This window comes from Hyperolius riggenbachi, chromosome 3, assembly GCF_040937935.1.
Source record: "Hyperolius riggenbachi isolate aHypRig1 chromosome 3, aHypRig1.pri, whole genome shotgun sequence".
In the NCBI taxonomy this organism is placed as follows: domain Eukaryota; kingdom Metazoa; phylum Chordata; class Amphibia; order Anura; family Hyperoliidae; genus Hyperolius; species Hyperolius riggenbachi.
The window spans coordinates 190,494,080-190,521,419 of record NC_090648.1 but is presented as its reverse complement, the minus strand read 5'-3'; the positions used below and the strand labels follow the sequence as shown (position 1 = coordinate 190,521,419).

The 27,340-nt window shown below is 39.9% G+C and overlaps 1 protein-coding gene across 3 annotated transcripts in view; it reads left to right on the top strand.

The window, feature by feature from the left end:
• ONECUT1 (one cut homeobox 1) overlaps positions 1-14,759 on the top strand; it is a 65,481-nt gene extending 50,722 nt beyond the window's left edge. For 2 of the 3 annotated variants that reach the window (XM_068275473.1, XM_068275472.1), the window contains one exon: positions 10,951-14,759. In XM_068275473.1, coding sequence (XP_068131574.1) covers positions 10,951-11,237 — 287 coding nt within the window. In that variant the 3' untranslated portion in view covers positions 11,238-14,759. Of the gene's footprint in view, positions 1-4,625; positions 4,677-10,950 lie in introns of all 3 variants that reach the window. The other variant, XM_068275471.1, reaches the window with a different exon arrangement.
• Positions 14,760-27,340: the final 12,581 nt, after the last annotated feature.

Here is a 27,340-nt window from a genome sequence, read left to right as displayed (position 1 = left end):
CTGTGAGAGTGGCCCTTTAAACCATTAGCAGCTTCAACAGCATTATCTCCTATGAGATAAGTGCACTGCTTTTGACCTCAGTCAGCAGAACTCACGGTGCTGTAAATAAGTTCTGTGTTATTGGCTCACACTGCCCCCTAGTGCCAAGTGGCCATAAATACACATTACAGCAGTACTAATTACTAATTAGAATCAAGGAAATGTAACAAAAAAGAAATAAAAAAAAAGTTCTAAAATAATTTGGCCTGGAGCACTTGCAAGCCTCTAAATAAATTGGCTGCTAAAGGGTTAAGAGCTTCAGAATAAAATAATTTAATTTATGTGCATATATATCGTAAAGGGACACTAATACTTAAAGGAAACCAGAGATCAACTTCTAGCAAAAATTGATAGTTACCCGGGGCTCCCTCTCGCCCCATAAACACATGTGAGTCCCACGCCGTCCTCCCGCGGTCTGCCTTTCAGCCGCGATCAGCCACGGTAACTTTCTTGTGACATTAGTCCGGTCTACTGCGCATGTGCAGTAGGTCAGCGCAAGTGCAGAAGACCCAGACTGGATGCAAATTACCGGGGCTGATTGCGGCTGAACGGCAGATGGCGGCAGGACAGCGTGGGACTCACATGTGTTTATGGGGCAGGAGGAAGCCCCGGGTAAGTATCGATTTTTGCTAGAAGGTGATCTCTGGTACACTTTAAGTGATTAAGCCAATGTACAGTGAGTCTGCCATACAGAATTAAAATTCATATGATATCCATATCACAAAGCAGCAATGACACGTAACAAAATTCATGCCTTGATATCCAAATACATATTGCTTAAACAGCACATTTATATTACATACATCCTATATAAAATATAAAGAATTAACTGAGATATTGAAGTTGGCTTTACATTCCTTATATGCCAAAACTAGCTTATTTTTTGAAGGAGACTAAGGACACCATACAGTAGTTCATTATTAAATCCAGTCTGCTCACACAATTATAGCACCATCTAAATCCCCATTGGTAAATTTAGATACAGTCCTACTGAATAATCTTTTCTTATTCCTGACAGAGATATTGGATAATCCTATCCCTATTCAGCCTACAGACATCAGAGAAAGATCTCAGATCAGATTGACTGTTGATCATTTTCAGAAAAGATCATGACAATGGCATACTCAACAAACGCATCAAACAAACCAGCATTTTCATGCAATAGCAAGATAAAGCAAGAGATGGTGCAGGCCAATAAGAAGGATATGGTCAGCTGGCCACTTTTGAGCAGTGTAGCTGAGCAAGGAGCCTACATTCAGTCTTGGTGCACACATAAATCTGTTCAATTTCCGGTGCAGTCCAGTACCATCCTGTCTTGTCAGTTTTGCATCAGTTTTGCATCAGTTTTCTATAAGTTTTACCTGACTGGACCGGAAATGTACACCTTTTATGTATAAACACAATCATAGAAATACATACAAAACTGATACAAAACTGACAGGACTGGACTGAATTGGAAATGGCACCTTTTATGTGTGAACACAGTCACAGAAACACATACAAAGCTAATACAAAACTGACAGGACTGGACCGGAAATATCGTTTTTTTTGGTGTGAACATATCCCTAGAAAGCTCATACAAAACTAATGGCAACTGTCAAAAACGGACAGGACAAGACTGGACAGCTTTTTATGTGTGAACCAAGCTTCGCTGTCCGCCACACCCAATGATTTTTGGGGTAAGCATTGGGATAGTGTTGCATGTCCACAGTAATGCTATCCAATGCCAAAAGGACTGTCACTGTCACTTCACCACACACTGCTGAAAGGACTGACACTGTCACATGACCACACAATTCTGAAAGGATTGTCACTGTCACATGACCACACACTGCTGAAAGGACTTTCACTGTCATGTCACCACACACTGCTGAAAGGACTGTCACTGTCACATGGCCACACACTGCTGAAAGTACTGTCACTGTCACATGGCCACACACTGCTGAAAGGACTGTCACTGTCATATCATCACCACACATTTGACTGATCTTTGCTGAAAGAGTACCAGTAGAAGACTACTTTAGAAGACAACAGTCTGCCATGTTTATGGGTTAGTCTTCAGTCTTGGTTGTAGTATTCCTCAGTAAGTACCACGGCCATGATATATGTTTCTATGGCTGTGTTCATGTCCACGGCCATCACTGGAGTAAAAAGTGGACTGTGTGTCTGTGTGTGTAGCCAGGGTTAACTTTTTGCTCACGGAAACACCTAAGAAAAGGACTGCAGTGATTTCACTTGTACAGGATGTATAATTCATGTTTTCCGCCCTTCATCCCATCATCAGCTTGTAGACACAGAGGCCGAGTCAGCTCTGTACTGTATATCTACTGATATTACTAGCCTGGATATCTGTTGACATTTATTCTATTGTCTCATTATGGTTTTTAGGTGAGCAGGTTGGTTTTAGAGTTGTGTAATGTGCAAGCTGAAAGTGAGTTGCAAGAAAAAAAATCAATAGAAGAGTAAGCAGACGGCGCCATGCACTGTATACGTACCAAGCTGCTGGCCAGGCAGGAGGGGAAGCAATCAGTAAAGTTCAGATCTTGGCACATGCAGCATATTGTGTATAAGAAAGAGAGATGAGCCTGGAGCAAGGCAATGCATACAGAGTGGTCCAATGTACCACTATCATTCTGTTTATTGTCACCGTGGTTTATATGCAAATCTCTCAACTGAAGATATAAACAGCTATTACAAATTCGGTGCTCCTTGTAAGAGAACTCATTAGACTAAGTGTTGGGCAATTAGCAGAGCTAGAAATAACTCAGGGCCGTGGCATTAAAAGGAATTTTATAAACATCTGAACTTTGTGCTCTGCAGATAAAAAAACAAAACCTTCTTGAAATAGGTTTTACTATCACTGTTAGAAGGACTGATAATGACTATGCAGATACTAGACCAAAATAAAAAATAAATAAATTGTAAGGCCGTTATTATATACAAATTACTGGCGTGGCCTATTGATCGGTGCCATTGATTATTCTTAAAGATATGTTTGCAGACATAACGACTTTAAGGAGCTTGACATAGTATGAGCTAGCTATATGTTATGGTGCAGGGTAATATAGACGCAGACACCGCTTTGATAGTAGGTAGCTCTTGGACCCGACTGCTACCAGCAATACAATCTGAGAGGCGCCTCCTTATCAGGAAAGAGATAGGTCGCTATGTGCTTATTAGATGATTAATCTTACTTAAACAAACAATAAAAGTGTAATGGATCATAATTTCAAGCTATCGGGTTTGACTTTGCTCCGAGTATACTCTGCTATGCTATAGAAATATTCCTGCCTAGATTTAAACTTTTTCATGTACACAGCTCTAATTACTATATTATGCATGCATGTGAAAAAGAAGTGCTTGGAATGTTTTTCATACAGGTCAGAAGGCTTGATATATATACTGTGTATATATATATATATATATATATATATATATATATATATATACAGTATATATATATATATATATATATACATATATATATATATATATATATATATATATATACATATTGAGCACTGCACATTACTGATTAAATGCATAGCATTTCACCAAGCTACGGGGAAGTGTGTTCATATCCAGATACCCCCTGGAATAATGTGACAAATATTCTATGTGATATTGCCATTTATAAATGTTTAGGATATACAGATACAATTAGTGTTGGTGTTCGAATTCCAGACATTGTTCCGAATTCATCCAACCACTACACTTTAGCACCATTAGCACCAGTTGCACAAATGTTGCAGATCTGCATACTGATAAAGATGGATGCTATCCTTTGGGGGCGGGCCTGGACTGTTCTCACTGGTGGTGGACACATTTGGGGGTTAGTCATCTGCACTTCACAGCTATACCCTTCACCCCCACCCCTCCACCAAGTTGTGCAGAGAAGGCTAAGTTTGCAGCCAGGATGAGTCAGGTGAGCACACATCCTCTTGTCTTTTTCACCATTCAGCACTAAATCTGCGGACAGGGTGAGGGAGAGTTCACTCACTTGCACTTCACGGCACGTTTCACGTGATTCCGTACTTCCTCCTTCCAAAGCCGAAAGGAGGAAGTATCGGAGTTACATGAGACACGCCATGAAGCACAAGTAAGTGAACAACCCCCGACCCTGTCCATAGGTTCAGTGCTGAATGGTGCTGAAGTGTGGCATTCGGGTGAATTTAGAATGATGTTCCCCAATTCAAACACCAACACTAGATACAATTCAGTACGGTCTACGGAAGAATGAACACGTATTCTGGACATATGATTAGATTGGCACACCGCACAACTCTGTGTAGTGCCAAGTTGGACTGTTAAGCCTGTCCCTTTAATGACATGTCAGTAACTATACCATTTCCTGGGTTATTGTTTTTCAGCCAATATAATCATGAGACATGGAATATACTAACTAAATAAACATGGTGAATAAAATTCTAAATCCTGAATTTATGAATAAATGTGGTTTCATACGTCAGCTTTGCTCAATGTGGTTTGAAGTTTTCTTTTGATTTCTGTGACCCAAAGATCTATACACTATGGCTTATGCTAAAGAAATGTGCCACTAAAGGAACACTGGTTTTCTTGTCACGTAGGTTTCCCACAAATACAAAAACAAGTCAGAGAAGATCTAACTGGATATACAAGTAATTTTATTTCTTTTATTGTATTTGATAATAAGGGCTAAAGTTTCAATTTGCTAGCCCTATGAATTATAAAATTGCAAAGAGTTACTCCTCTCAGACTCAGTATGGAGACTAAGGTCTTGTTCACAATGTTAACGCAGAATTACCTCGCGATTAGAATGCAGGGCACACGATCGCACGTCATCTGCGCCATTGTGCGCTGCACTGCTGATCCTATTCACTACAGTGAATGGGTCAGCACTGCGCTTGGCTGAAAAATGCATGCAGTAGTGTGAAAGTGCATCGCACTGCTGCACAGTACATATGATCTGAGCATCAGAAGTGCTATAATTGTCTGATGTGCTAGCATGTCGCACACCATACGCGCTGCCAAAATGCGGACACCAGCGCATAATGTGAACGAGGCCTAATGGGCTGATGAAAGATGTGTGTTGTAGTGACAGGGGTGTCAAGTGTTAACAGTAACAATGAGGCATAATTTTAATTGACTGTATGCTTCACTGTATGCAACACAATGCACATATAATGTGCCCGCTTTCCCATTGCGTTGCTGGGTAAGCTATGCAACAGTCGCTGTAAAGCTAGCCTTATAGATTTTCCTGTTCCTCTTCTGCTGCATCACTCACCCTGTTGCATATTCCTTGTGGCAGCAAACACGTTATTGGCACCTAGTGAGATCCATTCAGTTACTTCAAATACTCCAGTTGTTATTATTGTTATTTTTGGACGGGGTTTCCCTTTAATTCAGTACACTTTTTGAGAAATAAAACTGAGAGTAAAATCAGTAATGAACTAATCTGAAAAAATCCATAAATTTGAAGGCTGCCATATTTATTTCTGATTAAACAATACAAGTTGCCTTGCTGTCCTGCTAATCCACTGCCTCTAGTACTTTTAGTGATAGACCCTAAACAAGGGTGCTAATCAGATGTCTTTGACTCAAGTCTGACTGAATTAGCTGCATTGTTGTTTCAGGTGTGTGATTCAAATACTACTGATGCCAGAAAGCTGAGCAGGAGTGCCAAACAACTGGTATTGTTGAAAAGGAAATAAATAGGGCAGCCTCCATATCACTCTCACCTCAAGTTCATTTTAAGGCCCTTATTTGCATTCCATCACAGTTGCACAGGTCTGCTGTTATAAGGAATGGTGGTGGGGGGGGGGGGGGAAGGGGGCAACGGCCAAAGATGAGTTAAAGGACAACTGTAGTGAGGTGTATATGGAGGCAGCCATATTTATTTCTTTTTAAACAATACCAGTTGCCTGGCAGCCCTGCTGGTCTATTTGGCTGCTGTAGTGATTGAATCAGACCAGAAACAAGCATGCAGCAAATCTTATCAGATCTGACAATAATGTCAGGAACACCTGATCTGCTGCATGCTTGCTCAGGGTCTACAGCTAAAAATATTAGAAGCAGAGGATCAGCAGGGCTGCCAGGCAACTAGTATTGCTTAAACGGAAATAAATATGGCAGCCTCAATATACCTCTCACTACATTTGTCCTCTAAAGACACAATACAATAGTGGTCATTCATGTAAGTTCTTTAGTGATCCTGAATGGCATATCACTGAAGGTTGTTGTGGGACACCTGTACCTATTATACATTTCACCCCATATGATCATGAACACGGAGTTACTCTGTGGAGGAACGAATTGACTGAGATATGAAAGAACTGTTTCTGCAGCTCCACTGTATGCCTGTTTCACATTTATATTCTACAAGCAGCCAGACTGAGCATGCAGAACTAATTCATGCAGTAATCTGTGATAGTACTGTGTGTGCTGTGCTGAGGACTAGAATTACTCCTGCAGTGCATTGGGTGGGACCAGAAATGGGTTAAGATGAAATGGGGCCCTAGGCCCCCGAGGAAGGGCTCCACCCAAAACATGTAGTGTGAGTCCACTAAGCTCCAATACAGCTTGTGGCTGCTTACAGCTTTCTGAGTGCCGTGTCCTTCTTTTGCTATTGCCATAGGCAAGATGGCAGTATTTGTCCACCCCTGATGGTCACCAGTTTTTTTTTTCTGTTTGTTTTTTTTTATAAGATTTAGGCCTCAATTCACAGAGCTTTATCAAACACTTTATCAAACGTTTGATAATTTACCTCATGGGTAAAATGTAATTTTGAATGCACTAAGGTGTTATAGATTTATTGGACATTTTATCGATAAAACATTCGATAAATCTATAACACCTTAGTGAATTCAAAATTAGATTCTACCCATGAGGTAAATTATCAAACGTTTGATAAAGTGTTTGATAAAGCTCCGTGAATTGAGGCCTTAGTTGTGGCTAACATCTTCCAGGCCCCTAGACTATCTCCAGGACCAAGGCATCTGCCTAGAATTGCCTTGTAGATGATCTGGCTCTGGGTGGGGCACATCATGTCACATGTTTTTTTAAGAATCACTCCTGGGACAATAGTATTGGAAATAGACAGTGTGTTACTATTACCATGGATACAATACATTTTTAGCTAAAATTAGTTTAAAATTAGTTTAGTTTAAAATTAGCAATACGTTTTTGGGGCGTAATTTATGATGCACAGGGATTCTAATTTGCATTCCCTCAGTGTTGTTTAGCTGTGATCGCCAGGCAGAATGTTATTGTCAACCAGAAAGTAGCCTTAATGTGCATAAAGTGCAGAGAGAGTACTGGGCATGCAGCACAGCACCAGCACGCCTTACTTCATTAAAAGGAATAAGCAATTCAAGTTCGGCTGGCACACCAGTTCAATGTTCCAAGCAGTTTTATTGTATGCACAGCATGACAATTGTTTCGGGGCCGCGGAGGGTCCCCTTCATCAGATACAGTGCAGACATACAAGTGATGTGAAGTACAAACACATATACATATATATATAAAAGCTGTGATCAATCACCAGGCATCAGAAAATGAACCTCCCCCTTCATTAACATACATGACCTGCTTCATACAAATGTATTGCATAAATGACACACTAAAAATGCCCATTTTTTGCTTAATAACTGACCTGCGTGATTAGTCCTTCCAGGTATTCCTATATGTGTCCCCCGTATATACAACAGTCACAGCAGCTTGAGGTAATGAGGTTACAGACTGCATAACAGCAGTCTGCAACTATGAATCTTGCGCTCACCGCCGCCTGTGGAGAAAATCAGCCGTTAGGCTGATCATGCAGTGTCCCCGGGGATAGTCATGGCAACCTGACAAGCAGGTTGCTACAACCAATCACGTCCGTAGGTGGGTGTGTCTAGGTTACCACCTCGCTCCCTGCTCGGACCGGGATAGTATGACACGCAGAGACGAGCGGGGGGCGTGGCTGACATAACACACTGCTCCAATATAACAGCGCACACCCAACCCATCTTATGAAGGGTCTACCGGTCTCACAATTCCTCAGGGTCCATAGAATTTGCATGTTTGGAAAAGATGCAGAATCTGAGCTTGGGAGCATGAAAACAAGGTTTATGGAGAGAGGGTACCTGGAAATTGTATTAGCCAGTGCCATCACGAGAGAAAGAGAGATACACCTGGGTAGTACAACACGGGAGTGGCATCCCTTTCGTACAAGATTTTAATCCTATGTCAAGATGCATCAAAAACTGCATAGCAGTAAAAACTGCGTAGTGTACTTCGCATCACTTGTATGTCTGCACTGTATCTGATGAAGGGGACCCTCCGCGGCCCCAAAACAATTGTCATGTTGTGCATACAATGAAACTGCTTGGAACATTGAACTGGTGTGCCAGCCGAACTTGAATTGCTTATATCAGACTGATGTTGCTTCTGCATCAAGGCTGAGCACCCGACTACACACGGCAAGGTGTGCCTTTCCAAAACCTGATATTTCATTAAAATGAATAGGGATAAATGGCACACATGTTCACATGTCCCTATTCATCACTGGAGATTGCACTGCTTTCTAAGTAGGTCACTCACATAATTTATCAATAAGTGTGCAGGATCCCTTTTTCTAACAGCACTATGCAGATGCGCGTACGCAGGGTACAAAAAAGTGGGAATTTGTAACAAAAAAAAAAATATAAAAAAAAATATAAAAAATAAATTATCAATACCATCCTTAATGACTTTTGATATGGGCTTAAAGCAATCCGGAGGCGACCCAAAAAGTAAGTTATTACCTAGGTAGAGTGCAGTCTTTGGATGGAGGTTAACCATCTCCACCTCGACCACACTGTTGCCACGCACAGACCCACTGAACATATCCAAGAAGAGCTTGTTGGATAAGTTCTCATTGCCTTGCTCACTGCCATGTATGGGTACAACTGTATTGGGCCCGTGCGAGTACAGCCATACCTGTGCAGTAAGCTGAAACCACTCGTCCATGAGTGGCTCTGTGCTACTGCGCAGGTGAGGCCTTACTCACGCCGGCACAGTATGCCCACACTCGTGCATAAAGGGGAGCATGAACACAAATTAAAAGTGTCTCCCGGGAAGTGGCTGTGGAATTGAGAAGGACGTGGAAAGCCTCTGGAGGGGCTAGATGCTTCTCTTTTCTTAAATTAGTAACTTTACCATCTATGGTAAATGGGTTTGAGGTCACAAATGACACCTTTCTGGGCTATTTGATCAAAAACACAGCCATACTATTACTTCTACCTTCTTTATGGAGTCACATGAAGATGAAGAATAGCACATTAAAATTAAGATTGGAACAAGGGTGCGTTCTAAGGGGGAAGGATGTTACTTGCCAATGGGGCAAAAGCCCCTATTCATAGGCTGAGCCTTCTTGACCACCTAGCCTGTATGGTGGATAAAGTGTTTATGAGACTTGGGGATATATGGGGTCATATGCAATTCACTTTTTTGCACCTTAGTTTTCTACTAGGAGATCATTTTTCATCTTTGATGTAAAATAACTTTCCATCACTTTTCAACTAAAAAAGTGCCAAAAAGTTGGTGAAAAGTTTAGAAATATTACCTAAGAGAAAACTCAGGAGAAAAATTGAATTGCATATGGACCATGGAGTTTTTCTATATACAGTACACGTATAATACCGTACTTATTAGAGCATTCATGGGTGTTTTATAAACTTTTTCTCTAACATTATTGAGAGAGAAAATGTCCATAAAATATTCCTGCCTGTTTATACATGCAAAATAATCAGTGAGTTTCCAATTGAATATGCATGTGGAGTTTTTTTGATGACTAAATTCATGATCAGGATTTTTTGCCTTATGATGGATTTCTGGAATGTTTATAAATCAGACCATATATATTTAATACAAACATACAATTAAGAATTGACTAATAGAAATAATTTCATGTAGGACTTGAGGATTATCAAAAGCTTGCCCACCAACAACTACCATATAATAATAGTTTGCCTTAAAGTGGGCCCAAATTAAAAATACAAGATTTCAGAAATAAAATCTATTTTCTAAATTTTTAATAATAAATAGCAGCCTTTTTTCAGCTGCATGATGACAAATATAAAATATTTTACATTTATTGGAGGAACCCCTCACTTCCTTTCATATTGCCGGGACAGAATCCGGCAAACTGGTGGAGTAGGTGGTGTACGGCAATGGAGGAATTGCTAATGGCTGCCCCCAGTATAACCCTAGTTATGAAAAGAGAATGGTGAAAAGCATGCACTGAAATGCTCATAGGTTTGAAGGAGTGTTTATTTATCTTTATATGTGTCAGAGTGGTGCAACTAAATATTTTTAATTAAAAAAATGTTTGGTTTGGGTCCGCTTTAATCTTAAAGGACTTCCGAGGCCAAATGATAAAAAAAAAGTTAACTACTATTTTAAGGCATGGAGGACGCCGCCCGCGCCCTCCGTGCCGTTCCGCCGGGTCCCCGCCGCTCAATAGCCCCCCAGGCCGGCTCCCGACCTCACTGCCTGGGTCGGGCTCTTCTGCCTGCACAAAGATGGCTGCATGAGCTGGCTCCAGGGCCAATCCCCCGATCCACGCTACAGGAAAAAGCCTGTAGCATGGATCGAAGGGGTTTGTCCTAGAGCTGCGCAGCCACACTAGCGGCTAAGCGGACTGCGCAGCCGCGGCCAGCTCATGCGGCCATCTTTGTGCAGGCAGGCAAGCCCGACCCTGGTTGTGAGATCGGGAGCCGGCCCGGGGGGCTATTGAGCGGCGGGGACCCGGCAGAACGGTGCGGAGGGCGCGGAGGGCGTCCTCCGTGCCTTAAAATAGGATGCAGGTAGTTAACTTTTTTTAACATTTGGCCTCGGAAGTCCTTTAAGCATTAAATGTTTTTCATGTTTTATACTTTAGATTTACGGTTCTAACAGCATTTTTTTTTTTAGCATGTAAAAGAAAAGAACAAGATCATGGCAAAGACAGAGGGAATACACCAAAAAAGCCAAGGTTGGTCTTCACAGATGTCCAAAGGAGGACTCTTCATGCAATATTCAAAGAAAATAAGCGTCCATCCAAAGAGTTACAGATCACCATTTCCCAGCAGCTTGGCTTGGAGCTCAGCACAGTCAGCAACTTCTTCATGAATGCTCGCAGGAGGAGTCTAGATAAGTGGCAAGATGAAGGCAGCTCGGGAAATACATCATCTTCATCAAGCACTTGTACCAAAGCATGAGGGAAACAAAAAAAAATTAAAAAAAGAAACTACAACCTCGGTGGAAAAGCTTTAATACAATGGAAAAGGACCTCTAATTAGCAGGTTTATACTTTCTAAACTATTTCAAACCAAAATTATTTATAAGTCCAAAGAAACCAAAGACTCATTTCTCCTGTATGGTGAACTTTTCTTCTTAAGACATTTCAGGAGAACGACTTGCAAAAAAAACAAAACAAAAAAAACAAATATTGAGACAAAATTCCACTGGCCTTACACCTTCAACCATCATCATCATCTTCACCGTACTTTGATGTCTGGTGGTTTAGAGCATTGTGATCTCTTGTCATTGAATGGACATTTTCTGATATGGGTAGTCATTGCCACCACGATTTTAAACATGAAGGTGTATGGTTTATAGTACTTACAATCCAGTGGTAAGGAATATGGTCATAGCTTGTCTACAGGTTGGGATACAGTGTGACCAACAAGTCGTCTTGAGTTTATTGGAACTGAGTGTGGCTTTGTCATTTGAACCTGGTGGATTTAAGGTTTACTGTTGGTGTTCAAATGGCTGAATGGCACCTAGACCTGTGCATTCTCTTTGTTTGTTAAGGGTTGTCCAGACAAAAAGAAACATGACCTCTCCCACAAGTGCAACATACCAAAGAACACGTTTAATATAGTAGTCCAGGTGTTTTATTGCAGTGATTTTAATATTCCAGTGATATTTTTACATAATGTTGTATGAAAAAGTGTAGGTATAAACGATTCTAATTTCTTACAAGGGAAAAAAAAACGAAAACTCACAAACATTCATTTTGAACAGCACTGTATTTGTAAGAAAACATAATTTTAGGGATTTCTTTAACTACCATAGATATTTGAAGGACATGATCTGCTTGAATCGAGCACAAGTACCCTTTGCTTTACTTTGCTTCTTCACCGCTCCCCACACATACTGCAAACTAACCACTCAATCATTCTAACCATTCTACCAGACCATTGTATATGAACATGTGTGAGGAAGATCTTAGGGATAAATATGTTAGCTACCCTTCCACAAAAGTTTGTAGAAACTAATATTCGGGAATATCTAGTGTTTTTTGTCTTTTTACTTAATTTATTTATTTGGTTCTATTACAGTGCTAAAACTAATGTAATCTAAATCTGGTTTAACTGGTGTGCTTTGTAATGCCGTGCATACATGGCCCGTTTTTGTGCCGGATCGAGCCACGGCTCGATGCCGGCGCATCCCCGCTCGTCCGCACGTGCGCGCGGATTGATTGCCGCTCGTCCCCACCGGTGCTTCCTTATCAGCGCTTGATTCCCTGCCATTGTCCGCCGGCGGGGATCGAGCGGGTGCGGGTCAAGCGGCATGATCGGGCCAGCTGAATATTATCAGCTGGCCGGATCAGCTGGTTGATACACAGTACAGAAACGTACCGTGTATCCCCTGAATAAGTTTAAGAATCGTCCAGAGAGAAAAGTGGCTCCATTGAGTACAATCTGGTTACATAATCAACCACTAAGTCGAGAAATTTCAAAGCAGGTGACTTAGGCGCCTGTCACTCAGCGCTGAGCACCAAAGCTGGGTGCCATCATAGCACTAGTGCTGAGTTGCGCACCACACACAAGAGTAATTCGGAGATCCAGCAATCACCAGACCCCAAATTGCATCTCCCTGTCGAGTTGCTACATCTGGGAGAGGTAATAGTATTTATCGCGGACGGGGTTTGGAGGGGCAGCAGGGTGAGCTGTCATTTGGCTCACCCTGCCGCCCAGCTCACCGGTGTTGCCATAATACGTACGCAGAAATTTGGCTTCTGTAATTCAAGAGACTTGTTTACTGCAACAGTAAAATGAGATACCGTACTTTTCTGCTCACTAAATTTCACCAGTCAAACCCAGAGGTGGCGCCAAATGAAAATTGAAACTTCTCTTTGTAACTTTCATATGTTCTTAATTTATAAAATATGTATTCTAGTTCAGAGCATTATAAATACTTAAAACAAACGTGCTAACAAAGACACTATACATTCCCCTTTTATATTGTTTCTAAATGGTGCAATGGGGAACTCCACCTGACTGCTCGTTGCACCATAGAATTAAATAAACTTCAAAGTTCTGCACATGCTAAGCAACTGCACCTGCAGAACAAAGATCATTGGTCTACATTAATAAAAAGGAAAGGTTTTATATCTGATCTGCAAATGCTTGCAAGGTGTAAGTTTGTCACTTTAGTAAATTACCCATTATGAAAGCCAAAGAGACTCATGCAAGCTGGTGCATGTCATTAGGAAATATAGGAAACCTGTCATAAAGTAACATACCAATAAGAGACATTTTTATCTTGGAACGAGTATCCAGCCTATAACTTAATCTTAGGATTCAAATACTAATATTATACTTTGTGATAGGTTCCCTGACACATTAAATTACATAAAGAGTATTTTTTTAAAAGTATAAAAGCGCATACAAGTGCACTTTCATCACTAAATCCTACCACCCAAACACTTCTGACTGTTATCATCCTCTGTTATTTCCATGCAGAAATTCCACTGATCCCAGTGCTGGGCATAACAGCAACTTGGAGATATGCGCTGCTTCCACTCTCTTTGACCAACAGAAGTCATATTTTGTGTATGACGACTTCTCATTTGGAATAATACAAAACCCGCCATCTATGTACCAAGGTGTGAAGACTGGGATAGGTCATGTACGTAAAATTACCCATCATTAGAGTAGCCACATTTTTATAACATTGTGATGATAACATTTATGGGGTTTGAGCAGTAGGCCTCAGTGACAAAGGTGCACTCATAAGTGCACTTATACTTTCACCCACTTGTTAGAAAAAATAGATTCTCCAAACTCTCTTTCCATTTTCCAAGGTAAAAGGTATACAATCTCACATTTCATTGCCATTGTTTGCAATTTCTACATAAAATTAACCATGTTTCTCATGCAGACACAATGTTTAAATCTGGAATTCAGTCTTTAATGACACAATACCAGATGGTCAACACAAATGCTTAATAACATTTGGATTATTAATTTAATTTTGCAAGTCAACACTTTCTGTTGTTTTCTATCTCAGAAATAGCTAGAATTGCACATATATAAAAACATAGTATATTTTAGGATTAGAAATCCAACAGCTTAGTATTTTTTGCAATTTTGTTACAATAGCTTTGTTTCTATTTTATGTGTTTTGAGATGCAAACAGTTAACTCATTGCTGATACCAAAGAGTCCATTTAAAATAGCGATGACGTTGTACTGGTATGCATACTCAGGACTCAATGCTTTAATCAAATGCACAACTGGATAACTAATCCATAATATGAAATATCTGTCGTTCTTCAGTCCCTCAAAAACAATACTTTAAAATAACACTTTTATACAAATCCTGTTTAGCGTGTGTTCCAGTTACATACTATTGCCATATAAATTGCCCATATAATTGAAAACACATTTACTGTTCATTGTATTAGTAGCATAGTTTTTAGACCTCAGGACATGCCTAGAAAAGGTCATGATTTGATACAAGATTTGGAAATGTCAGTGTTTTCAAAGATTTATTTAATTTATACATTTGAGATGTTATATTGAATAACTTTTGCATTTAGAAATTATTTTATACAAACTTAAGTCACATGCAATTCATGGATGTGGATCACTTTAATGTTTAGGATGGGTCTTTTTTTGTTATTTTTGTTTTATTTAACCTTAGCAAATTATTGTTTTCCCTTACTGCTTTACACTGCAACCCTTGATATACCAAAGAGTCCTAGGACAAGTCCACTCCCAGAGCTGGAAAGGCAGTAAGACAGTAAGGTTTTTTATTCTTTTTTATTTCATTATGAGATAGCAAAAATTAAATGGAAAAAAAAGAAGAGAAAACTATGCATTTAGCAAACAAAGAGAAAGTACTTTGGCTGTGTTGCCTAATTAGCATTTATGGTGCATTCAATTTCCTATCACAGAGGTCAGTCTGATTTAATTGTGCTGACCATTTGGTCTATTGTGGTGTGGTTAGCTTTACAATACATTTGGTAATAATTTCCTAAAATGACAAAGAAGCAAAGAAGTAGCTGCTTCCAGGTGTAAAGAAAAAATTTTAAAAAGTGTAAAGATCGACTATATATAGTGTGAACCAAAGATGCTACCTCACTCAATTTCCATTTCGTGATTTTAATCACATTGATGATACCAAAGAATACCAAAGATTTTTTTTTTCTTGCACGGCCTTCGTCTGCCAAAGGCACTCAGCGACCTTCCCCTGACTCCTGACCCATGACCCTTGACCTTTGAGAAATATAACTGTTTTTCTTTTTCATAAATATTATAATTAACCCCTTCAGGGTCAGAGGTGCTTCAAAGCACCCTCGAGACTGATGGACTCAATAGCAGAGAGACCAGATGGCCTTATGTGATCAAGGTCTGGCTCATCAATTCTTCATGGTGATGGCCACAAAAATAAAATGTTTGTTGATTTATAAACACATGAATGTGTGTGTGTGTGTGTGTGTGTGTGTGTGTGTGTGTGTGTGTGTGTGTGTGTGTGCCAATCTTACTGTCAGTCTTGATCAGTCCTTGACAGTGATCAGAGAGATGAACTGGCCATAAAACAACAGCAAATATGAACACAATGAAAAATACACAGGATGATAAATCATAATAAATTATCTTTAACTTATTTTTAATTGTGTCAAATGTAGAACAGAAAATGACCCCGGCTGCTGATCAATACTGGATAATTACTGACAGACTATTGCACAACTGGAATGAAAAGCTTAATCTAACTGCATCTGGTTGTATATATTAATTAAACTAGCAGTGAGATTGTAGGGGGGGAATTGTGCATTTGGCCCTTTTGGCTGCATACATGTATTATTATATATAAAAAAAAGGGCTGGCTACTTGACCCTGTTTTGGATCTACTTATGTGCAGCCAGCTCTTGATTGTGATGATTAGGTAAACTTTTAAAAGCCAGACCATGATCATTGTTTAGCCAAGGCCATCTGATGCTTTCTGGAGAATAATGAATGCTACATACCAAATCATTACCAATGCTAGAAACAAACAAAGCTTTAGGCAAAAATGTTGCAAACTTTGTAAACTCATAGGACGAGTGCCTTGCTTATACCAAAGTGTTAAACCGCTGTTGACCTCTTTTATCTCACCTTATACGTCTTTGAATACCTCAGCCTCTTGGAAAGGCCAGTGATTAAATAATACTAATAATACTGATGAAGGAATAATGCTTCACCGTGGTGCTTTTGCAGTGCAACCATGCAATGAACATTACTTTGATACCAAAGCATTTTATTTTTCACTCTTATAGCTGATGAACCAAAGTTTAAGTCTGTCCCAGCTTGTCGACAGTCTAGTTTTTCTATCTTTTTCTTCCTCTCTCCATAGCTCTCTGTGCTTGGCTATCTCGCTTTGAGTACCTCTTGCCTGGATGTAGGCCGTGCAGTCCTTTTTCCAGTTCCTCCAAATACCTCATAGTATAAGAAATCTTTAGGGTTACGTTGTATAGAAAGTCTATGTGATAAGACAGAACTTGATTAGTTCGGTAAATGTTAACTTTCATTCTAAAGCTTTATAATTCTTATTTATTTTGTTTTTCTTTATGTTGTTATTTGAGTCTCTCTGTTGCTCTCCACAGAAATTAATTTCCCCACCGTAAACAAAAAAGGGGTTGGGTCAGGACAGGTTGCAAAACTGAATGCAATTAACTTTTTATTGCTATTTTCTTTGTTTTGTTTTGTTTTTTTAAACAATAACACTTTAGACTTTATTTAATAAGGCAAAGAGCAATGTGCAATGTACGGCAACCAATCAGCAATCATTCTGACATTGGATTAGCCAAAATAAAATGTTAAAGGGTGAAATATGATTGATTGCTGTGGACATCTGCACGTTATTGCTGTTCGCACTAGCTTAGCAAATAAAGATATTTGTGTTTGATATTAGGTTTTTTTTACAGGGAAACACGAGAAAAAACAACATTTTTTTCAGTATATGTTCATTTATATTTTGTCTTAATGAACTGTAAATTTGATGTTTTTGTTTAAATTTTGTTTATTTAATCTCTGCTTAATTTATAACTGTAGCTTAAAAAAAAAAAGATAAAGCCTGTATATAGTCTGTTTCAAAATAACCAAAGTTTCATGTTACAATCCTTTTGTATGTCTGCTAAGATGTGATGATGGAGAGATAGTTTTTTCTCTTGATTGTGCAGGGTGTATAAAAACAAACAAAAAAAAACTTAGCAGACTTTGACGTGTGTTTTAAACACTGCCAGATCCCTATACCTTCCACTAACAAAAGGTATTGATATCAAACCAAATTTAAAAGTCATTTCTATGTATGTATGTACATTTTATGGGTTTTTATGTTGCTAATTTATTTCTTAGGGGTTTCTTTGTGGGTTTGACCTGCACATCCAAAGAATATTTCAGATGTTGTTCGATGTTAATCAAGCACTGGCATTTTTGTGACTTGTTTCTTTTGAAATGATTTGTTTATGTGTGTATATAAATATGTATAATTTGCCATAAGCACGGGTATAGAATGAAGAGGGCGTTAAACGTTGAAGACAAGCAAACTTGTATTTGGATATTTGCTCAAGTTTATAAATAAATGGTCATTCTAAATAAAATCTGTGGCGTATGGAGGTGATGACAAAGAGTTTTCAGGCCAGATCATTTGTTTTGGTTGCCTCAAAAATAAAATATAACTGACTAAGGGCAGCTGGACTGCTAACTGTTAAAATGTGTAAATAAATTAAAACAAATTCGAAACAAAATGAACGTAAAGAAAAAGCATCAAAAATCTCACAAAATACATCTGAAAATTGTTATTGTGAAACGTAAAAAAATGATAGTACATTGCTGGTCAGCAGACCTTACGGAGACACTGCAATATGAAAGCTATTTTAGAAATGTGTTCAGTGAATGAAGATTTCTAGGAGTACTGGTAATGTGGATTTATTTGAAAAAAAGAAGTGCTTGCCATTGGTCCATGACATGCTCTACAGAAAACTGAATGTTAGCAGTAAACACGGGTTTACATTGCCCAGAATAAGGAATTAATACATTCTATACATTTCACTATCATGAATGTTAGCAACAGAAGCCATATTGTTGGCACTATGGAAAGTCATGCCATGCGGCAGCCTGCCTCATGTAGGTGGTTAAAAATGTTTTACATTTAAAAGCGGACTCTAAATGAACAGTAGTTATACTGTGTTTTCTTCTTGAATTCTACAGTAAAATTAAAAATATGAAGCATTATTTAGAATACAAATGTATTTTCAAATAACTTTACTGCTCCTTGGGACTTATCAGCCTATGTTTTGTATGCAGCTCATAACATTTTTAACTGGTGTAAGTTCTTTATAACTCCAGTTAGTGTTGATTCTCATAGGCCTACTTCACTAAAGCCAAGCTTATGTAGTATGGAAACAATTACCCTTGTGTACCTGCACAACGAAACGTATTTCTGCACAAGCGCACAGCTATTTACTGCTCTGCTCACATCCCTACCCAACAATAAATCCTGAGAATATACACCATCAATGATCACAACATTACAAAAACTGTGCCAATTTTGTGGCAAACAAATACTGAAATTAAGAAAACCATTTTGGGCTAGTCCAAAAAATTGTTCTTTATTTTTATTATTTAATAATGTTTAAATAAGGTGTAGTAATACGGATTTGCATACTTACAGACAATGAAAGTCTTTTAAATATACTTGCACACTGTTTTTTTTGCTTATTATCAAACCAAAAATGGTCATTTCAAACGTATTAAACTCATTACAAAAATGTGCTGTTAATAGTAAACAAGCCCCCACAGTAGGCATGCTACTTACGGTACATGCTTACAGAGTTAATCAAGTTGAAAAAGACGTGTCCATCAAGTTCAAATGATGAGCCTTCCTAGGAGTGTATGTATACACATCACAAAGCAAATTCGGATAGTATAAGCATTGATGGCTGTAAAATAGGATTTTTTACAAAGCAATTTACAATTTTGTTTTTAAATTGTCTCTGTTCTTTAGCTCTATCCAGTGGCGTAGCAATAGGGGGTGCAGAGGTAGCCACCGCATCGGGGCCCAAAGGGTCCAGCCTCTATCACAGTATTAGCTCTCTATTGGTCCTGTCCTTGTAATAATCACTTCTATAGATGCTTTGAATAGTAATAATCCTTAACACACTGTTCCCCATCCCCTTCTTGCAACTCTGACACTGTGGTTGTCCTTGGAAGGTTTTAGTGCGTCATATTAACTGTTATGTATAGAGTGCTTGGGAGGGCCCCATGTAAAACTTGCACTGGGGCCCATGGCTCCTTAGCTACGCCACTGGCTCTATCTAAAGGTGGCCACACACGATAGTATGAAATGATCCAATTTTACAGCAATTTGATAAAAAAAAATTATTTGAGCAAGAAATCCAATGGGATTTCCCATTTTTTTTCGATAAAAGTCAATCGGGAATGGTGTATGTTTCTGTTAAATTTTTACGAAAATTGAATGGTGTGTGGTAGATTGTCAATTGTATACCCAAGAAATTTTCTCAGAGTTTCCAATCATTTTGATCATAATTGAGGAAAAATTGAAGATATGTGTGTGGTACATTGGTCAGATTTTTGAAATGTTACAATCAGTCAGAAAAATGAATTGCAATTTGAATTGAACAGATATTTAAAAAAATGTATGCTGTATGGCTACCTTAAAGGGACCCTGAGCAGTATCCTAAATTAAAAAAAATTAAATTACCTGGGGCTTCCTCGCGCCTAACGTAGGCTGCGAGGTCCCCCTGCGTCCTCCTGGCTCCTCTCCATGTTCCGCCGGGGGCTCCCGTTACCATTGACACCCGGGCCGGGTGTCGGGCCGATTCTTCCTGGATCCTGACCTTTTGTGCCATCACGCCGGCCGCTAAGCACCATCATGCCGGCCGGCGTGACAGTCCTGCGCATACTCAGTTTTCTAAGTCTGAACCGTGCTGTGCTGTGAGCTGCAGGATACCTTCAGACATTCTGGTATCTCCACTTGTGCCTGTCCCCAGACACTGCACTGCCCCCCTCTGAGAGGGGATTTTGGGCAGCTGTAATCCCCCGTTGCGTTTGCCTATGAACACGATCATTTAAAAGCAAACATTTATTGATGGACATAGTTGAGTTTTCACTTCTCGTAGTCAAGCAATATGTGATTACAGTTTCTCCTTTTTGATTCTTCATTCATACTTTGCTGTAGCTTCGCTCCAAGCAGCAAATCATCTGCTGAGAGTGAAGCCAGCAACATAATGATTAATAGTAATGCTTAACATGTACTTATACTATTCCCACTTCAGCATGACATTCTAGCTATTCAATCTTCTTAAAGAGATACCTCATATTTGCCCTTCTGTTGTCTTCTTTCTTCTTCCACTTTCATATACTTCTTATTCCAGTATGCCTCCTTGTTCCTACCTAATTTTCTCTGAAATCTGCTTTCAGCTGGACCTTTTTTTTTTGACACTGCAATTTACTTTTCCAGTTTCTGCTACAACTCTGCACATCTTAGTAGACAAACATTTTGCCTTTATAATTTCCCCTTTGTAATGTTGATTGCCATTACGTTTAAGAATGGCAATAATAACCTCCACCCATTGTTCATCAGGCACTCTGTATGTCAGATCAGATACCTTGAATTCTTCCTTTACTTTTACTAAGTAAGTTTGGGATATCTGTATCAGCAGATGAATTGGTCTGATAGCTTTTACCATTTTTAATTTAACTGGATGGATTGCGTGCTTTGCAGCAAGATTTGTACAGATCCCTGATATCATTGCCTATATACAGTTTGACAGCAAAGCTGTTGCAATAGTTTCCCGTGATGAATCTCTCTAAAAAATACAGTACTTAGAGAAACATAAAGCATTAAAGTAGTATTGCAACATTATACACTTATTTTAGTCCTAAAATCACTAAGGCTAGGGTCACACTTAGCAGAATCACATGCATTTTTTACCCATAGGATATAGTGGAAAATGCATGTGATTCTGCTAGTGTGATCGTGGCCTCATGGACAGTCCAACTGATGCAGAATAGTAAACAGAATGTTGTAACTATGAAGAGATATATTAGTCTTCAGTGAATTCCTGTGGGCATGATCTACAGGGTTTTTTGTTTTTTTTGCAGGGATTTAACTATATACATATATGCGCATGCATTAAGCTCCATATTAATAGGTTTTAAAAGAGCATCACCACTGTATCTGCAGGACTGACTGAATGATCAAGCTTTCCACTGAATGCCACAATGTCGAACTTTTTGTTAAGCAAATTTGTGCTATTTCATAATGAGCTACAACCATAAGCTGATTCATTTCTATTCAACAATGTTAAGGAAGAGGTTCCTAAAGCATTAAAGCCCTACTAAAGTTTAAAAACAAACAACGGGGCTTGTGCTAACTAATTCAGCACTGCCCTTTAACTCTTTCTATCCTCTGCCTCAGTTTTCAGTGGCCATAATGAAGAGTACCTAAAAGACAAAAAAAGAGACAATACTAAAAGCCAATCTAGTGTAGTAGGTATAGGTACTTGAATATATTATACTCCCAGAGGTGGGATGCCATAGAGGCAACTACTACATATTCAGGTGGGGGGATTGGCCTGATCCAACTTGGATGGATGGATACCTAATAGATGGCACCACAAAAGGAGGGGAGAAATTGTATGGGTGAAGAACCATGAAATATGAAGAATATCAGAGTTCTTGAACTACTGAAGGTGCATTTAAGCAAAAATGGCACAAGGAGAAATTGCAATAGGTGCCAAATTACAATAGTAAAATATCAGTAATTTTACCGATATTCTATAATCTGCAATAGTAGAATATGGATAATTATGCCAATAGGCTACTATCAGCCTCTGTACCATAATTCGCTCATAAACCCTCCTTTATATATGCTTCACACTAACCACCCCCTACCTAGTCCTTACACTAACCACCCCCCACTTTTGCTTAAAACTTACCATTCCCCACTTACTCATAACACCAAGCCTGATAATTAACCAGCCAGGCCAGGCCGAGAATTAAAAATCCTGGAGCATGACTACAGTGTAGCCAAGCTCCGGTGTACTACTGTTCCCAGCAAATCTGTTCCTGCAAACTTCTGCTACATAGTAGCATAACTCAACTGTCACTATTTTTGGGGGGCGTCCCGGTGCCTAAATTGCCTTCTGTAGACAGAATTATCTTCTTTCAACATGGGCACCTATGGCTGCGCCCACATTTCCACCTTGACTGGTTCGATTGGAGAGTGGAGACACCCAGAAAAGAATGAAATTATAAAAACTATAAACTAGAGTGTAAGAACTAAGTTATTTCTAAGGATGGCAAAGGCTGGTTGGCCACAAAAACAATTTAATTGAAAAGAGAATTATTATTACTATTTTAGTATTTATATTGCACTGACATCTTACGCAGTGCTGTACAGAGTATATATTGTCTTGTCACTTAACTATCCCTCAGGGGGCTCATAATCTAATCCTTAAAATAGTCTCTGGCTAACTTAGGGGGAAACCAATTAATTTATCTGTATTTTTTCGGTATGTGAGAGGAAACTGGAGTGCCCGGACACGGGGAGTACATACAAACTCAGTGCAGACAGGCTAGGATTCGAACCAGGGACCCAGCGCTGCAAGACAAGAGTGCTAATCACTGCACTTCCGTGCTGCCATGTGGAATGTTACAATTCATATGTGATCAGAAAACCACTTTCCCAGGTCAGTGTCAGTGCAATGAATTTGAGGGCTGAAAGCATCTCATTTCCTGAGGAAGTGGTTTTATGACCACAAAACGCATTGTCATGGGTTCTTTTCAAGAAAATAAAATATTGTTATGGCCTAGTAACCTTTGTCTTTACTGGAGTAAGAGTAATAGTTTTATAGCTTTAACTCTTAGTTGTACTAAGAGTTATAGCTTTAATTATGTTATTCTTTTCTGGGTTTCTCCAGTAATTCTAGTACTCCAGCTTCAGAAGGTAGGGTTGCCTCTTCCCCCTTCCAAGCCCTTATCTCCCTTATTGGCTAGCACTGTAGTGCTGCAATTCCTTCCCAACAGCTTTAGTTCCCCTAGTTGCATAGCTAAGGAGCTGTGGGCCCCGATGCAAGTTTTACAATGGGGCCACCCAAGCACTTTATACATAGCAATTGATACGGCACACCAAAACCTGCCAATGGCAACTACAGTTTCAGAGGTGCAAGAAGGGGATGGGGAACAGTTTGTTAATGATTACTATTATTCAAAGTATCTATAGAAGTAATCATTATGAGCACAGCACCAATAGAGAGCTAATACTTTAGTTGAGGGTGGGCCCTTCGGGGCCCCTCTGGCCCAAGGGCCCTGATGCGGTCGCAACCTCTGCAACTCCTATTGCTACGCCCCTGCCTTCACTTATGCTAGGTAGCATGTCTGTGAATGTAGCACCACCTAATGGTAGCCAATGGGAGCTAGGACCACTGCAAATCGGGGCACTCTCACCTTGCAGTGTTTGGTTCGATTTAAGAGCAGGATACTATCTGCTAGGAGTCTGTATGTGATCCCCTTGTTCATGTGGGTTTCCTTCAGTCACTCTGGTTTCCTTCCATGCCCCCCCCCCCCAATAAAAAACAAACAACAAAAAAACAAAAAAAAAAACATACTGATAAGTTAACTAATATATTCCCCCCCAAAAAACTGCATTTATGCTAAGTACACAGACCAGACGAATCTTGGGCAGTTTAGGACAATCTCAGCTGAGAATCTGTACAGATTGTTCCCTGAGGAATGCCAGATCTTTAGTGTTATAAATTGTTCAATGTAAAGCACTGCAGAAAATGCCAGCACTGCATAAACATATAATAATAGTAAAATGTAAAACAAAAAGTGCTGAGTAGAGAGAAAGTTTAGAAAATGTTAAAACGTTTCCAGCTGGTAATTTTTGAAGGACAAAATACTTTTTAAAACGTAAAATTATTATAGATACAAATGAAATACAGTCTATTTGTAGGTAGTTCAACCACCAACAGCCTAGTGTGAGACAGTGAATCACTCCACGGGCCAGACCAGCTATGTACCATCAAGGTCATTAACTCATCATAGCATTTTCAGATGGATGATCCTCTTTTAGCTTTGTTTCACCTTTATATTCTATACATGTCTGGTTTGGTATATTTTCTTTTCTTTCTTTTTTATTAACTATCCTTTTCTTCAGGATTACTGGATTACTGAAATGAAAATGTGATATGTGTCATTACCTCTTGTATAATACTGTGCATTGATTTACTGTGCAAAAGTCTTGTGTTTTGGAAATTGTTCTGACATCTACAAGGCACATTTAATAATCTGCATCAATTTGCAGTGACAGGTGTCAGAAATTTAAATAAATTTACTCAATGTAATCATGTTTACCCTTTTTTCCCTGTTCTTAGACTATGTCAGAATTTATGTTTAAAGTACACCTGTCCTTAAAGAAATATGGAAGCTGCTATTATTTCTTATTTTAACAAATGCTGTGTTCCTGTCTCTTAGGCCAAAGTCTATTCAAAAACATTCAGGCAGGGAACACATATGTTAGAATCAAGCATGTTTTTGGCACATGGCAAAATGCGTACTCCGGCACCAGCGATTGTAGCCAATGGCCCTCGTCGGAATTGCACTTTGTGCTTATTCGCATCGTGCATTCATGGTTTTCCTGCTACTTTAAATCACACAGCAGCTAGCTTTTTCCCTGCACAATGCACACATTTTTAAATTCAATACATTGCAAAGAAATTGCGAAGGAACATGGAAAATCACAATTGAAAAACATGATCCTAAACACAGGATGAATGCAGAGCACAGCAAACCCCAGGAAACACTCACAAAATCATTGATGCAAGTGTGTTCCCAGCCTCAGTTGGAGCAGGTCTGCAGATCAGGTTTTCCGATACGACTCTGTCCCATCTGATCTGCATACTTGTTCCAGATGAGCCTCTTTAGAATGACAGCTGACGGTGGACAATAGTAAGTAAGACTGTTAGCACTTCCAGATTAATTATCTCTTAAAGACAGGGTCCTTTAAAGTGCATTTCCACTTACATAAAAAAAAACAGCATTGCATATTGCCTAAACTATTTTGTAAATTAATGTTATTAAAATTAACTTTCCAGTTCAATCTGTTGCCAGCTATGATTATTTATGAATATTTATGATTCCTTGCAGCCATGGCAACAGTATGCTGTATATAGGTGCACCCACATGGCATAACAATAGGGGCTGCAAGCCATGCAGTTGCAGGGGGGCCTGGGGCCCCTCTGGGGACAGCCAAGGGCCATTTTGGGGGGGAAGGGGTTGCAGCATGAGGGGAGAGCATTGGCCACCTACATCGGTGGGGAGGGGGCCAACCCCCCCTTACCTCGGGCTCTCACCTCAGCGCTCCTCCTCCAGCATTAATAGGTGGCGGCAGCGGGGGGCAGGAACACAGACATACCTCCATGCGTTCCACGCGCCGGAGGTTCAGCTCTCTAAGTGTATGATGCTACTTTTTGTTTATCAAGAAGTAGCATGTGGCACTTAGAGATTGGACCTCAGGGGTGGAACAGATGGAGGTATGCATGTGTTGCAGCCCGCCGCTGCTGCCACCTATTAATGCTGGAGGAGGGGTGCTGAGGGAAGAGCCCGAGTTGAGGGAGGGGTAGTGGCCCCCTCCCCACCAATGTAGGTGGCCAATGCTCTCCCCTCATACTGTGACCTCTCCTGCCCCAAAAACGGACCTGAGCGGGCCCTGGGGGAGAGCCATCCAAATTTTCACAGGGGGGCCCAGTAATTTCTAGTTACTCCCCTGGGTGCACTCACTGTACATTTTGATTTTTGCATTATTATTTCCCATTGCAAGTGCATGCATGCAGTCCAGTGGGCTTACAGCTACAGGAAGTGATATTTCCACATACCTGCACATGCAGTAGCTCATTTGCAGACCTACCCACTTTTGTATTTCTTATGTTTGCATTATTTTGCATGAAGGTGGAGCTGTATTTTACTATGCACAGCCTTAGGCTAGGTTTCCACTTGTGCGTTTTGTATTAGATTTTTTGCATAGAAATTTTGCATTAGTTTGGCAACAAATGGTAGTGAATGGGGCCATTGCCATTTAATTCGATTTTTTATAAGCGTTCGCATGCAAAAAAAATCTGAGGTCCTGCTTCATTTTTTTCTGATATTTTACAGGTATTGGCCGTGATTATAATATAATGCTTTGCACTGGCATCGGAAAGCAACATTAAGTTTTGCGTTAGTTGTGCGAAAATTTGCAATAAATGCATGGTTTCAGGAAGTTGTCAGCAGTCATGACTAAGCTGTTACTAGGTACATTATGTTAAATTCAACTAATGTGAATTCTCACGTACGAAAAAAAGCGCACACATTTTCATGCGATTTTTTGCCAATCATAAAAATTGCATACGATTTTTTGGCCATGAAAACTTTACACTACAGTGGAAACGTAGCCTAAAGCCTCATCTACACGCGTAGATGAGGCTCCAATCCGGCGGCTCAATTAGCTGTCGGCTCGCCCCTTCCGCGTCCCCGTGCGTACCTGCCGCGTCCCCGCTTGCCCGTGAGTGCGCCGGATTCGATACCCGCTCATCCCCGCGCCGCTTATCTTCCGTTAGATTCCCTGCCATTGTCCCCTCGCGGGGAACGAGCAGGGAATCGTCGGTAGCAAGATCCGACCTGTCGGATCTTATCAATTGAGCCGTAACATCGGAGCCTCATCTACGCGTGTAGATGAGGCTTAAAGGTAGCCATACACCTAGTGATGATGGACAGATTTTGACCAAGAGACAAATTTCTCTCTAATTGAATCTGATTAGTGAGAGAGCTCTCGGCTACCCATACACCACAGGCCGATTCTCAATCAATTTCAGCATGAAATCTCCCGGGAATCGGCAAAGTCCAACGCATCTGCCGTCTCGCCGCTGTTCCCTTAACCACTTAATCCTATCTGGAAGGATATATCCATCCAGATAGGCTACACTGCTGCCGCTGCCTGGGGCGCACAATCACCAGCACTTCTGCCGTCTTCCATTAACCTGGAGATCA